Genomic DNA, 16,280 nt, shown 5'->3' on the forward strand with positions numbered 1-16,280 from the left:
CCAGCTCTCCAGGATTTAGGCCTCCCCGCTGGGTTCAATTTAAGTTTCTCATCCAGTATCAGCTACCGGAAGAGACCTCTGTATATTGCTATTTAATGATAACACTTGATAATCACATTTCTGTAATGTCATAAAATTATTACAAGAAGGTTGAATGTTTGTACATTTGTAACTGTCAACTTATTTGTCCCAGTGGATTTCATGTATGCCAATCCGAGAAAGTGATAAATGTGACCACATACAGAACATCTAGACCGCAAACATGTCAATATTAGAAGTGGGACAATTAATCAATACATCTGTTCTGTTTTTATCTATTGCCGTAAATAAATTGATTTCTGCTGTATGTCAAAGATTTTGCCTTTTAAAGCAATAGTTTGACATTTTGGGAAATGTACTTGTTCACTTTCTTGCCGAGAGTTAGACAAGACGATTGATACCACTTTCATGTCTGTATGGTAAATATGAAGCTACAGCCAGGAGATGGTTAGCTTAGCTTAGCACAAAGACTGGAAACAGGGGGAAACAACTAGCCTGGATCTGTCCAAAGGTAACCAAATCTTCTACCACCACCAGCACACATTAGACTCTGGATATTTACTGCACCCGGCCGAGAAATAGCCTGGCACATAACCACATGTAAAACCACAACACATCGTTTTCACACTTCAGTTTTTGTACAAATGTAAGGTGTTAATTCGTGAGCTCTAGAGGTGCTGGTTTTGTTAACTTTGGATAGCTGTTTCTAGTCTTTGTGCTAAGCTAAGCGAACTATCTCCTGGCTATAGCTTTATATTTACCATACAAACCTGAAAGCGGTATCGATCTTCTTATCTAACTCTCGGTAAGAAAGAGAATAAGTGTCTCTTAAGTGTATGTTTGAGCCTTGCAATATTTCATGTATTAAAAAATCACCCTGATACCATTGTTGCATGTTGTATAGGCAACATGTTGTAAAACCATTAGCCTATTATACATTTTTCAGAAACAGGATAAAAAATACACTCAGTTGCCATTTTATCAAGTACACCTAAATGTAGTAATGCAGTCTAATACAACCATCCTGTAATAAATCCTCCCTTCATGAAGGTTATAATTTTCAGTTTTTGTTGAAACCCAAAGTTGTAATAGTTCTATTTTGTCTACCCCATAATATCAACAAGGGTGGGCTTCATATTAGACACAGCTTTCAGTATAACAATATAATTCAACAGAGGCACAAACTGCAGCCTCTAAAATGACCATAAAGTTGAATCAACGCCCTTCTAAAACAGTTTCAACACAAACTGAAAACATATTATAATTACATATGTGCTAGCTCACACATGTACCTGCCGTTTGACCCCACCTATCCTCATTGAGTCTCTCTGCTGTGAGTAAGATGATACATACAGAGTTGTGAGTTTCATTATTGACCTTGGAAATTATACTGTGACAAAGAGAATCGATCTATTTAATGAAAATATTCTGGCGCCTTCAGACAAATTTTGGTCATGTGATAACAGGGTCACAATCTCCAACCTGTATATGAGTCCTGTCCTTGTTGTGTGTTTTACATACAAAATGGGTTCCGGTTTGATGAGAGAGACCTTCTGGCCCTTTAACTTATGTGTTGCTTAACCCCCGAAAACAACTCTCGTCTTCAGTTCTCATAATGTTATCACCAGTCTTGTAAAATTGAATGAATCAGACATTAAATAATTTGCTTATTTACACAGAGGATAAGTCACACTTGTTTGCACCACTTACTGTTGCTGGACTTGAGGTCTCTGTGGATGATGGGTACAAATGCCTGGTTGTGCAGGTAGTCCATCCCTGTGGCAATCTGGACCGCCCAGTTCACCAGAACCCTCGGAGGAACCTTCTTTCCAGCGAGCGCTCGGTTCAGAGCCCCCCCTCTGGCGTACTCCATCACCAAGCACAGGTTGGGCTCCCGCAGGCAGACCCCACGGAGAGCGATTATGTTGGGGTGTCGGAGCATCCAGAACAGCCTGGCCTCCTGCCGCACGCTCTCTGCTGTGGCACTAATATCCTCATCAGGGTCTTGCCTGGCGGCCTTTACTGCTACTTCTTCTCTCCGCCATACTCCTTTGTACACCTTCCCAAACCCACCAGCTCCAATCACCTCCTCCAGGAGCAGTTCTGAGAAGTCTATCTCCACGGGGCAGTCACCCACCCCGCCTGCCACCAGCCCTCCTGCAGTCAGTTGCTGGTAGTTGGCAGCGCCCCCCCTTGTGACGTAGTTGCATGGAAAGATACCCACCTTGTCCTGGATCTTGCCTGTCCACCAACCCTCATCGCCAGACACTTTGGAGTCTTTTGAGAGAACCTGAAGAAGGTCCCCTCGCCGCAGGGTTAACTCCTCATCTGCTGTGGCCTCATAGTCGAACACTGCCGTCCAGTAGGGGTTGGGGTTGTTGGCCCCACAGCGGTGACCAGGGTGGGAGTCTGGGGAGCCGGAGGAGGAGATGGTGGAGGAGTTCCAGCTGCTACCATTCTCCACCTGCACAACCGGGGCCGGACACATTGGTGGCGGAGGGGTCATATTCGGGGGCATGGAGGAGGAGGAGGAGGTAGTTGAAGAGGGGGGCCCAGGCGGGATTAGGCAAGGGGGAGGCGGGGAGCAGCAGCCCCCACAGCTGGTGCAGGACAGGGGGGCTGCTGTGCTGCTCGCTCTGCCGTATGGGTTCATGGCAGCCTGACTGCTGTTTGACGCTGTAGGTCTGCCCTCTGTCAACTCAGGCACAAAATCCATACAGGGCCCATTGACAGAGATGAGGTGTCCTCGACCACCAGTGGAGGGGAGGGGGGATCAGAGGACCAGAGAGCTGCAACTGCTCTCCCCCATCACCACATCCCGCTGTAGAAACTGTGCCAAATCCTGTCACCGGTTGCTGCTGTGCTGTTGCTACGCAGTGTGTAAGTAACATGTATTCCCAAAGGCAAGTTCACTCAGGGACAATGTACATCAGGTCAAACAATGACACTCATCCATGAGTGTAACTCCCCGAAACCTAATTGACTGTTTCTTTTAGGAAAAGCTGCCACAGACTCTCGCAGGAGACATGAATACAAGTTTATCTCAGAAGATGATGAAATGCTTCACAAAGATGATGAGTTGTGAAATTAAATCCAGACGTTATGTCCCTCACTGGTCTCTCAATTGCTGCCAACAATTCATAAAACAATTACACACTTAATAGCCATTTCCTATATTGCTGTTAGATGTAAGTAAAGTTCATCAAATTTAACAAAAGACTAGTTTGGGCTCATGATTTATAGCTTTGAACCTCCTCTGTAGTTAATATCAGCCCATTGACAACTAGTATCTTGACTCACTCAGAGACACTCAGAGGTGATAATAAAACCACAACTGATTAATTTTAGTTTGACATGTGGACAATTTAAGCTGCCACTAAAAACCGCAGTCTGTTTTTGAGCTGACTGAAATCCTCTGAGCAGGGGTCCTCATTATTTCTCATCCAGCCCAGTGTAGATGCATCTCCCCCGTCAGCCATCTCCATGAACACGGGCTGTTTTCTCTTCTATACTGTGTTTGGAAATATCCGCGGATATTCGCCCTACATCCCGACAAGCCGGTCCAGGCTAAATCCTGCATGCATGGCCACTCGTCCCTGAATAGCCTTTATCAAAAAGGCCACGTCCATTTTAAGACAGCTGGGGAATTACAGAAACAAGCCGTCGGCGGCAGGGCGGCAGGTATTCAATACAGAGCTGTAAAGTGGCACCATGTTCAGCATCCAGCCAACTCTGAGCACAACAAACCCGCCTCCGTGTCTGTGCAGCGGCCTGGTTCAGTCGCCTCTTCTGCCGGGCTACATTTGTGATGGTGACAAATCCTCGGTTAGAAAAGAAACTCTTCTTCACTGGAGACAGTAAAGGGGTGCCAGCATTTATCATTATCCCGCTGCCTCAAGAGCTCGCATGGTAGTTTCAGATCATCAATCAATTTTTAAATGTCCACGAGTTCTTTAGGAAAGACAGAAACCATCACACGGTGGCAACAAGGTGGAAAATATTGTTAACGAAGGTTTGCGTGGAGGCAGTGCAGCATTACAGTATCTCTTGTCCGAGTGGACGAGAGGAAATAAGGCGATGAAGAGATCCACTCCGGCTCCATGTTTCCTTATCAACAGATCGACACCCCCATCTTAATAATAATAACAATAATAATATAGAGGAATTAATAGAATACGGTTATTTATTATATTATGTGTTGTTAAATTGTTGAATGTATCCAGTCCTTGTTTGCGTCTTCCGCCCCAGACAGCCGAAAACAGCTTTATTTTAATACGTAAACAATTAGCGTTTACTGTAACCTAACCTGGACACTGAGGGCAGCAACATCCACCGACATCGTCGCATGGGCGTGTGGTTGCATCCGAGCAAGAGGCACCATCCAGGTCAGTAACCCAAATTTGGCGACAAACTAAAACGCTCCCGGGAGTCCCTGTCCGTGCTGTTCAGCCAGCTGCCCGGAGGTCCGTCGTATTCAGACGGGCTTTATCTCCAAAAAAGACGTGACATTTCGAGCACCGAGCTGTCAGTCTGTGGGCTGACTTTGCATCCAAATACACCGGGGTGGCGCTCGCATACGTCCGGACAAGTGCTTCCTCTGTCGCTGATCTACAAAACATAGGGATGGCCGTGTGCGCACTTTGCTCCCATCACATGCGTGCAGACCGGGGTGCAGCTCACCGCGCAGGGCGGAGAGGGGGACGCTACAGTCTGTTGGAACGAGACAAGGCTGTGCTGGTGGTGAGAGCTGTTGCATTGTGGGTAATGTCGTTCCTGAGGGATCTCCTGCCTGACCTACATCACTCTGGCAGCTCATATAACTAAATAATTAGCAATATTACAATCATAAGAAAAAAGGATGAGTGTCATCAAAGATATATCTGGTTTATTCTACACTACAGTGCATTGTCCTGTCTATGAAGACTGTCATTTATCTGGCAATACCTACACTTATATTGCAATAATGTAATACAATGATATAGTCATACATATTTATTCTCACTGGAAAATGTAGCTTCTTGTTTTCTCCCCATATAGTCAGGGGTCAAAGGTCAGCAAGAGAACAGCAGCCCTGTAGCTGGCAGGGATTTAGTATGTTGCTCAGAGACACATAGGCAGATTGAAGACCAGTGAATCGAATATTCTGATTAAATGAAATAATTACACTGATAGGAGCTGGAGCTGACTTTCAAGACTAGAATTAGCACATGCCTGCAAATAATGTCATATGTTTTCTTGACATTGCATATGATTGAGTTTCCTGAGAAAAAGACATGACATGGTTGAGGGTCTTGTGCAATTGATCCCAGTGTGTACACAAACACATTTTCAATTAAAACAAATAATACCTGAATAATTACTGTTATTTCATCTAAAAGATACTAATGAATAAAGAATAAAGAATGCAATCAATCAATGGGTTATTCAGACAATATGCAGGTATTATATTCACACCCATCAATTTTTAAGCTCTACTGACCCCTGGTGTCTCATGAGTGAAACACAAAGTATTTAGTGGTGGTTCAGTGTCCATGCATGCATAGGTACAATTTTGAGGTACTTGAGTATTTCCATTTTATGCAACTTTATACTTCTACGCCACTACATCTCATCTTTTCAGATTACAATTTTCCATACCTTTTCTGTCCAATGAAAACCATGTATCTCCAAATTTGGTGATTCTTAGTTTTTCTGATAAATAGGGGTAAATGTTCCTTTATGGGTTGAGAACATTCTCCTACTTCTTAAACTAAAGTGAACTATTATTTTTAAACAGTCCATAGTTGTTTTTGTTTTGTTTGTTTATTTGTAGAAACCACTACCGCCAAACTATCTGCATTTCCTGCATTCTCCTACTCTCCAATCCTCCAGTTCAGTGCTGCTTATGCTTTTACAGTACAGAGCTAATTACTGCATCTCCCTGCCCATCCCATTATCAACACCATCCCCTGGTGCAGAGACAGCTGCTTGGGCCTGCAGAAATCAGGATGTGTACAATGTGTACAATGAACAGGTTGTAGGTTTTGGTCTGGTAGTAGAGCTGATCAGAAGACTTTCTCTCTGGCAGCTACATTGTTGCTGAAGACAACAGAACAGACTATATTTGCAGGAAATATGCTTTTGGTTTGCTGAGAAATACACATTTTCAGTGACTGATCTATAAATAAAGAAGGCAGTATACTGCAATGTATGAAACATGATACAATAGTGAAAACATCACTGCAAAAAATCAAGCCCCAATGCTGTCCATGTTACAGACCTTCCACCAGGATCCTGGTCTTCCACAGATGGCAGGATGTCTCTTTGAGCTACATGTGCAACTTTAAATACACCACAGGGAAAGAGGGAAAAGGTAGAAATGTGACACTGTGTATCATCTTATATTTTATTATATTTTATATTTTATTATCTTTTATTTGTCTTAAACCTAGCAATTGTAGCAGTAGCTGTATATTTATTTTATTTAACCAGGCAGGTCACCAATGGACTTGCTCCTGAGGATGGTCTGATTACATCTAATTAATCAGGGTCAGTACATTAATAAAACCTGCCAGTTATTTGACAGAGTCAGTTGTGAAGTTGTATTATTGATTTTTTTTTATGTTTTTCACGTACCTATTAAATATTTAGTCAATCTTAAAACTCACACTTTACTAATATTTGTGGTTGTGAACCCTTTGTGTGAGATTAAGACTGTAGTGGAATTTAAATGTTTCTATTTATTAATTTGTTGTCTCAGATTTATCATAGGTTTATTGTGGTTACTTTTGCCTTTGCAGTTTCCTGGTCTTTTCAGGTGGTACAAAACATGATTAGATAATTGATGAAAGTGAAATTGGTGGTATTGACTGAATAAAAAACAAAAACAAACAAAAAAAACTGTGGTTTTAGGATTATGACTGAGTCATGCATGTTGGTGATATTTAAAAATTAACTTAACAATTGTTTAAACTTCTGAATTAATTAGTGAAATACCAAATGACACATCAGAGGAGTGATTATGTTTAGTAACCACAAGGTTGTGCTATTGTCTAATTTGCGAGCGATGCATAATCAAAATGTGATCATGCAGCATGATAACTATACAGAATGCCCCTTTATTATTATTTTAAAAAGTGTTTACACTCAGATGTAGTTTCTCGTGCCTATAATATTAACAGTAAAACTTTGTCACATTTACCAGATGGTCATTAAAACTATATGCGTGTCCACAGTCCCAGTAGTAGTAGTGTGCTGCCCCCTGTGTGTTACTATCAGTAGGTTGCGCCAACCGGAGCTGCGCACGCGCGGTGAGTGTGCGGGCGCAGCTTCGCCGTGGTTTCGGTTGAGCATTCTTGGCAACGTCTCGCTCGGTGAACAGGCAGTCGACCGTCGGCCAACGAGTGTTTCCACAATGTCTGGAGAATTATTTTAACGGAATAGGAGCCGAGCGGAAACACCGGAGCAGTGTTAGGTAAGATGTGTGCTCTTTTTGGTTTTGTCTGAACAGTTTTAGTTGAACAGTGCGGGCTATTCAAAAGCGCTGAAAAGTGACGAGTGAACTAAACGTTAGCGAGCGAGGCAAACGCCGAGAGGCAGCCGAGCCGACCAACTTCAGTCAATGCAGAGAACAGGCTCTTTACTACGGCTCAGCCGTCAGTGTGAGTACTACCGAAAACCGTGTACACCGGCTCAGTGCTTCACTTCGACCTCCGGTCATTCAACAGAGTAGATATATAGCCTCAGGTATGCCGCTGGCCGCAAAAATGTATTAACTACTAAATATTCTACAACCTTCCTGATCATTAAGGTTCCAGTGCGCATGCTCACTGTGCTGTGCAGACTTCGAATTTGTAGTTTTTCGTACCTGAGTTAATCACAGTTGTGAGGGCCAAGAGAAAACGGTAAGACTACAAGTTCCAGACAATGGGAGCTTTGTTTGGGAGCAGAGCTAGCCAGCTAGTTAGCCTGGACGAGCTTTGAATTTCGAGTAGTTTTGCTGCAATCGGAAGTTGCCTTGGCCGGAGATTTGTTTCAGTTCAAGATTTTGGCTGCAGTGTTACACACACGTATTCTTTTTGGTAGGAGTGTTGCAGTAGTTGTAAATGGCACCGGTTTACTGTGATAGGTTGTGCAACATGTTTTAAATGTGGTCATAAAAGGATAATTGTTTTGTGCTCCTGCTGTGGTTGGACATGTAGACTCTGTTCAGCTGTCAAAAGACGTGTGCACAGTGCGCAAGATTTGCAAGTGCGTAGCAGATATGTATATTTGTGTGTGTGTTTGTGCGGTCGAGTGTGCACACTGAATGGGGAGGTGATGATGCCTCGGCGTGTCGTCTCCCTTTCATAGAGATCCCCCGTGCTGCTGCTGTATTCCCCAGCCCTCAGGAAATGACACGTCGAGGATCAGGATGATGGATCTGTCGTGCAAGAGCAGCAGAGCATGGCAGCACTGCACATATTCTGGGCATCATTTACTCTGGTTGCCTCCCATCTGGAACTAATGGAATAATTATTACCGGGGAAAATCGAAGAACGATGTTGAAGTGTCTTAACCTGGTTATCCTACTGCTCACCCGCCTGTAACGGCGCAGGTGTTGAGCACAGCACTGCCCACTGTTAGCCGTGCTGTGGGGAAATTCTGCATCTTCTGTTTGAGGAGAAATCAGATTTGAATGCAGTCAACACAGTTCTGAACTGTGAAGTTTATGCTGAATAATAATGACATGGTTCTCCATATTGTAAATCCAGTTTCCTTTGATCAAAGGCTGTGTACCAGACTGCAGAAGTCAGTTATACAATGCTTCTGTTTATAGTTTCCGTGAAGACGTTTCCATCCTCTGAATGGATGTTTGAAAATGTTACATATTAAAAGCAAAACTAAGCAGTTTTGCTATTTATGACCTGTGAACTTGTCAGTGTGTGCTGAAAATCCCAAAGCATGTTAACACTTATTGAGTAAGCAGGGTCTTGCTGAATGACACTTGAATCAGACACGCTGCTCTTGTGAGACCTTAGTTTGAAACAGTCCACATCCATGAGGCCGCCTCACTCCTCATAACCTTCACTGTTGTATCTCACAGACACACTCACTTTATACACTCCTTTCCTGTCTTTTGTAGCTCTCTACCGCTAATGCAAAATTTCCATTAATTGATAGTTTGAAGAAAACTGCAGTACAGGTCAGGTATAGTTCAGCACGAGGTATTACAGTGAGTGCAGCTGCATGTCCCTGCAAGCTGTTTTTGATGGATATATTGAAATGACAAGAGCTTATGACTTCCAAGAGATGATGCAAACCTGCACAAGGTAGCAGGAATTTCAGACTGTCGTGTAGATACCTTGGTGCAGTTTGAATCTTGTCAAAATTTGACATTTTAAATCCACTATTATGTCGGCCTTTTACTCAGTGGGGTGTGTTGATGCTATAGTTGGGTTAGGGTTATACTTGTCATAGTATGCCAAGGCAAGGGCCAACAATAACAGAAGCCTGACAATGACAATTAAATGTTTGTTTTAAATACTCGTGTCTAATGTCTAGTATTTGGTTAGACTGTGTCGGTGCTGCATTTAAAGGTTTACATTTCTGCTCAAGTGTGTGGCATGCTCATGCAAGTAACAAACCCTTTGCCAAATGCCACATTGTTCTCCAGGTTGTACAGTTTGGTTCACGCAACTCTATTAAAGTCAAAGCAAGACATTTTTAAAATCCAAGGTATATACAATAATTATAAACTCTTATTTTAGTTTGGTTGGAAAAATTTGTCACTCTGAAACATTTCAAGATCCAATTTCTGTGGTAAACCTTCATAAATATGATTCCTAGTCTTAGATTTGGTCCAGAATATGTTTTGCTGCCAATACTGCACAATTTTGGAAAATCCTGCCAGGTCCAGAATATCTGGCATGTTTGCCTTTGGTATTTTACAACAATATCACATTATCCATGCTAATCTACACTAATTTAATCTAATTTAAATAACTTTGGACCCACGTCACTTGGTTGTAAAGCACCTCCAGCAGTCAGCTTGTAGTCGGCTCCACTGGGTACCAGATAACAATTACAGTCTTACAGTCTGTGATCTTGAGGAACATCTCATATTTTTTTGCTACTTATTTTGGTGTTTCATTGCAAACAGCTGCAGGAACAAAGGATCCTGTCTTCAAAGAGAGCTGAATGTGGGCCACCTGAGTTATTTTGCCTGTAAACATTACGTTGAATCACTGTGTCTTATCTTGATAGAGGTGACTCATCAGTTGGTGATTTTTCCCTGTTCCTTTTATTCTTGACAAGGATTTTAAAGAACCCACTTACAGGCATGCAGTCATGGTCATCTGTTGGGTGAACAATACATTTTTCCAAGTGTGTCTTTTGTGATGTTTTTAAGGCAGCAAAGATGTAGTTTTGGCACCAGCTCTGGTTAAAGTTCTCTTTTCCCAACCGCGACACCTTGGCAGCCCTCCTGCTGTTTGTAATTTTAGAACGAAAAGCCTCTTGCCAGGTTTCTATTTAATCCTTTGAGGCGTCTTAGTTAAATAGAAGTTAATAGAAATGAACAATTGTGCGTTCTCACAGTGTGCTGAAGAACACTCGAGCACCTCAAACAACATCCATCACAATCGTTGGGTGTATCCTGATAGGTCACAGAGAGGGAGGAAGATACCTTAGGCTACCTTATGCCATCTGGTCTATGTCAGTGAACACAGTGAAATGTGTGTTTTGACGGGGCTGAACATGAAGTATTGTCTTTACCTTGAGCTTATAGAGTTCAGCCATCGTCAGCTCATTGTCTTGCCTGCTTTCTTATATAATATATTATATAGTATATAGTATATTTCAAATTATTGCTGCCTGGTGCTGTTGATTTATACTCCTTTTAAACAAACACTGTGACGCAGGTTCAACCCATGTCAGTGGTTAATCTGAATGGGTCACCACACGTCATCACACCTGGCATCACAGCCTCCTCCCAACTGGGACTGAATGCAGGTGGGACCTTAATTGACTCTGGTCAACAGGTGCTTCTGTTTGCCTCAACAATTTATTTTAATGTTGCTATTAAATTAATCAATTAAACAGAAATTAATTCATGACGAGCAGATAAATACTGCCTTCCACTCCCACCCTGGAGTGCTCCTCATACCTGCCACAAAATAACCAAATATGTCAGTCAACGTTGTCACTGTAATCAAAATCACTTAGTTCAGCATCTCTTGAACGCATGCAGAGAATTAACTAATAAAATATAGGCAAAGCTGGGCAGGTTTATTTGTACAGCACCTCTCAAATTCAGAGGCAGTTGAAAGTGATTTAGTAAAGAAAATAGACAAGAAATAATGGGCTAGAAATACAGTACAATAATACACATAAGACTCCAGGCACTATACACAAACTGTAATATTCACATAAGTAAATTTTGTTGCTATTTAAACAACATGTTTACCCATTGAAAGGGACAGAGGGACAGTAGGACTGAAACGGAGAGCGCAGTGTGTAGGCGAGGGCCAGCGTGGATATGAAGGGAAGCTGAAAATGAAATTTTATTCGATAATTATGTAATGTAGTGTAGTTCTATATAATTGTGTGGTTTAGCTGTGATTTGTATGGCACTACAGTAGTAGATGTCCTCAAAAGCTGAAAAGATATCTCTCCACACCTGAATGTGTAACAGGTGCGTGAGAGGGCAGCACAACTTGAATATGATTGAAATAACTCCTCTAAACTGTATTGCTTACTTGTGGTGTATATATCTTTAAACACACAACCTTCATCAGTTCCTAATATATACTTCTGTATGTATACATAGATGCTGGGTAATTGTCTGGATATTTTCCTCAGCATCTTTGCATATATACAGTCAGGAACTGTTGTGATGCTTGTTTAAACAAGCTCAGACAGTGTGCAAGAGTTTTTTTTTGTTTTTCGCTTCTATTCAAGGGATTAACCTATGACAGCAGTCTCATGTAAATGGGTCAAACACAGGTTGACAGTGCGCTCAGTAGACGTGCGTCATACACGTCTATTAGTCAGAGTGCAGGTGTACGGTTCAAGATGAAATAGCATTAGACCACCAACAGTATTGCAAGCCCCCTCCCATCCACTCTCTTTGATGTATTTGCCTCCCTTGAGGGTCATATCCATAAGTCAGCATACATGACAGTGTCAAGAGGTCAGAGATTTACAGAAAGGGGAGCACACCATGTTTCTTGAAATCAGTTTCTGCTTTATGGCCTTCTGCGCAGCTATAAAACATTTGCTAGGTAGGCAGTTGATTTATCAAGCCTGCCTCCTCTTTATTTTCTTCTTCTTCTCACTCCATCAGAGGTCAAATTCCCTCAAGGTGTTGTTTACCAATCTGTGTCTTCTTCTCAGAAGAGGATGAATCAGAGAATCACAGTTCTGCGCGTAAATGCGCTTGCATTTGGCTGATAGCGCTGACAGCGTGCACTTTCTATCTTTTACAGAGGCTAGGGTCTTCTCAGTTTGGATACAAGGCAGAGTAGATCTCCCAGGCGTAGCATAGGCTATATCCCAGGCTACATCTTTCTTCTCTTGACTCCTTTCTGGTGCTGGGTATGTTTGGCTGGGGTAAATATAGCCTGTTGGTTTTAGCTCGAGGATAAACACAGATGTTGAGGCGGCCTTTCTTGCCACAGGTCGGCCGGCGTCCTCCCCCCTGGTCAGCGCTGGTAGAAAAGGGAGAGAGTGAGAGGGAATGCCTCACCATCCAACCACAACACACTTAAACAGGGTTATTGGACTTAACACTAAGCTTTTGACAGGGTCACAGGAGATGTACACATTTGCTGCAAAGCATTAAGGCAGCCTGACAAAGTGCTGTACATAAAGTGATTTACACAGGCTGTCCATTTAGCAATTTAAAGTGGACGCCATTCTACAGATTTACAAATGGACGTCCACTTAAGAAAGAGCCTGTCAGGTAGTGAGTTTAAACTTGACTACTTGAATCTGTTTATTGAAACAGAAGAGAACTTGAAGATTTTCACAGACAGTACTGTAAGAAAACCAGACCCCAACTGTTTGGGTTATTTCTCAATTCTCACACAGAATCCAAAGCCATAAGAAATAGGAATCGCTTCGATAACTAGCTATAGGCCTGCTTAGTCCCTGAGCAGTACTGAATGTGCTCATTTCCATAACATTAAGCGCTTTTATCTGTTACTCTCCCCCTTTTATAATGCTTCTCTCGAGCCTATATGCCTGTTTCAAAAGGGACTGATGATGTTAAATGGTGTTTCAGTGCTGTGCTTTAAGAGACTGTTGATGATAGGCGCATACATCATACATCCGATCTCTGGGGAACAGGCTTTGTTCTAGAGACTTCCAAAGCATTCAGATACACGTCCATTAATCTGAACTGTCATGTAGCTGAGAGTAGGCGGCAGCCACCTTTCTCTCTGTAATGTCTTTATTGCCTTTATTCTTCCTACATCTTGTTTCTTGTGTCTTGGGAGTTGAGTTTGTCTGCTACTTTAAGGGGAAGAGCGTGTTGTTACACCTGCTACATATCTGTCTCTAACTGAGGCTTTACACACAGGGTTGACAGGTGGTGTGTGTGTGTGTGTGTGTGTGTGTGTGTGTGTGTGTGTGTGTGTGTGTGTGTGTGTGTGTGTGTGTGTGTGTGTGTGTGTGTGTGTGTGTGTGTGTGTGTGTGTGTGTGTGTGTGTGTGTTGCGCACACAAAGAGCTCTGTCATACACCAACATAGCAGAAATGTTCTGGAAAGAGGAAATCCTGCATGACGGGATAAAGAAACAGCTGATTCTGTCTCCCATCTGTTTTTATGGAGTTAGGGGGAGTAAATTAACCTTGTGGGTCCCACATACACATGAGCTTGACCATCACACACCTGTCAAGTCATGAGCTCACTTGCTGCCCATTTTAGCTGCAGGAAAGAATATTAGGGCGATGCTACATTTAGAGTTGATTAATTATTTGCAAGCAAAAACGCCAAGAATCCTCTGGTTCCAGCCCCCAGTGTGGGGATGTTGTTCGGACAAAACAACATTTAAAGACGTTACTGTGTGCTCAGACACGTCCAAACAACAATTGCCAGTTTATTTGATCATTTTTGTGTTACCATATGATCACACTAGGGCTACAACTATTGATTATTTCATTTTAAATCATTTGGCTTCTTCATTTAGTCTATTAAATGACTATTGTGCAAAATGCTCATCACAGAGCCCAAGTTGACGTCTGATTGTTTTGTCCAACCAACAGTCCAAAACCCCAAAATATTCAATTTACAGTTAACAGAGAAAAGCAGCAAATGCTCACAATATTTGCCATTTGTACTTGATTAATGACTTAAATGATTACTTGATTATGAATATGGTGTATTATTTTATCAACCTACCAATAATCAACTGATCGTTTGAGCACTATATGACACCAGAGAAACATTAATTCACATATACTGTCTGTAGCAGGACCTGTTGACGGATAAAGACATATTAGAGTGAGGAACACAGCCAGCAGAGACACTTAAGAGCAGTATTCAAGGCACCTACTACCATGTCATCTTTTATTTTGCTTTTAAAGTATTAGTGCTTGAATATAATGACAGGATGTTTGTAATCCCTGACCAAGAAAGTTAATGTGAATGAGGAAGTTTAAAAGCCCTTCATCTCAGTGAATGGCCTGAATCACTGGATCAACAAAAGGTTGTAATGACCCAGCCCACTCTGTCTGAACAATGAGTCAATTCTTCATCGTGGAAGATGTGTGTATGACCACATTTTTGTTTCTTTCTGTAGAGCAATAAAAGCATGTTTGTAGCCCCCAGACACCTCATGAGAAATTCCATCTGTATTATATTTGGAAGCGCTCTCAGGCCTCTTTGCTCCTTCTGGCTCTCTGTGCTGCCCGTTGGAGGTCAAGCTGTCGGACAGGAAGTGAGTATTAACTGAGGAGGATGCAAGTGCGTGTTGGAGATGAGTGTTGTTGATGAATCAGACAATAGGCATTGGGGAGAGAAGTGGCCTTACACTGCAGAGATCAGTCACTAAGACGAATGACCAGTTCACAGGACAACAGTAAAAACATTTCCTCTACGCTCAGAAAAATGTTAACGCAATTTGTCTCTGGCATGCAGCTGGTATCCTGGACTTTTTCTCTGTTCATTGTTGGCATAGTTTAGTATTAGCTCATCTTAGTAACTGTAGAGGTACCAAGCTGCCTTCAACTGCTGTCGAAAAAACGGTTGGAGACACATGTAGATAGATTTGCATGTCTCCCCCCTCCACTGTCACTCAGGATTTGTTGCTTTTAGTGACCTGCATGTCCTTTTTAAAACACAGCTAAACACACACCCTCGTGTATGAGTGTGATCTGGGTGGAAATGGGTGAGTTTTTAAGATGTTTTTAGTTATTTTTTTCTTCTATCTCATTGTAAAATGTTTTATGAAACAACATCAAAAGTCAGTGTCTCTTTTTTTGCCCCCCATTTTGTGGTATGTGTGCAGAGAGGCACGCATACATGCATGCAGCCATTCAGAGAGGAATGCATACATACATATGGTCTCTCCCGCCCTCTTCCTCTTCATAGCTCAGATCTCAGCTATGACTGCTGACTGTGGTGCCATTGTTTCAATGCTAATTGAGTATAGCATGTGGTCATTCCATGAACGTCTCTTGGCCCAGTTTTTATTGTACTGTATCAAAATGTGCATTTATTCCCTCCTCATTTCCAAATCAGATTTGATACTGGGATAGAGGCTATTTAGTGGGCTATTTTCCATACAAGTTCATTTGGTCTGCTCTGCACAGAGAGGGTATGGTATGCTAATGTGTTTATGTTGTCGCTGAGGCAGGGCAGTGCAGATCATAAGTTAAGTCCGCTCTATGAGTGGGACATAAGGGGATTTCTGAAAAACACTGAATACAGCTGTTTTGTTTTGAGGCTTTTAAAAAAAATCTTTCTGAGTATGTAATCCTGTGTGTGTGTGTGTGTGTGTGTGTTTATACACTATGGCTATATAAGTCAAAATTATTCAATATAGTCAACATTTTTGAATAATTCATTAGTGTCTTCTGTGGTGAATTTGTCATCAGATAACCAAGCTCATTGCCTCTCTTAGTGGGCGTTCAGGCCAAAACAAATGTTTGTTAGGTAACGTAAGAAGATAAAATATGATCCAGGAGGGCCGGTTTGAGTTATAGATTCATGAGTTTTTAAGACTTATTAGACGCTAAAATACTGCACAGTGGTTTATAATACCGTGAGGAAGGATTTAC

The 16,280-nt window shown here is 42.1% G+C and overlaps 1 protein-coding gene across 1 annotated transcript in view; it reads right to left on the reverse strand.

Annotated features, from left to right (window-relative positions):
* The window catches only part of map3k10 (mitogen-activated protein kinase kinase kinase 10), a 32,788-nt gene extending 30,033 nt beyond the window's left edge, over positions 1-2,755 (reverse strand). The window contains exon 1 of the mRNA XM_070905781.1: positions 1,750-2,755. Coding sequence (XP_070761882.1) covers positions 1,750-2,755 — 1,006 coding nt within the window. The remainder of the gene's footprint in view (positions 1-1,749) is intronic.
* Between the last annotated feature and the right edge of the window lie 13,525 nt (positions 2,756-16,280).

This window comes from Enoplosus armatus, chromosome 5, assembly GCF_043641665.1.
Source record: "Enoplosus armatus isolate fEnoArm2 chromosome 5, fEnoArm2.hap1, whole genome shotgun sequence".
Taxonomy (NCBI): Eukaryota; Metazoa; Chordata; class Actinopteri; order Centrarchiformes; family Enoplosidae; genus Enoplosus; species Enoplosus armatus.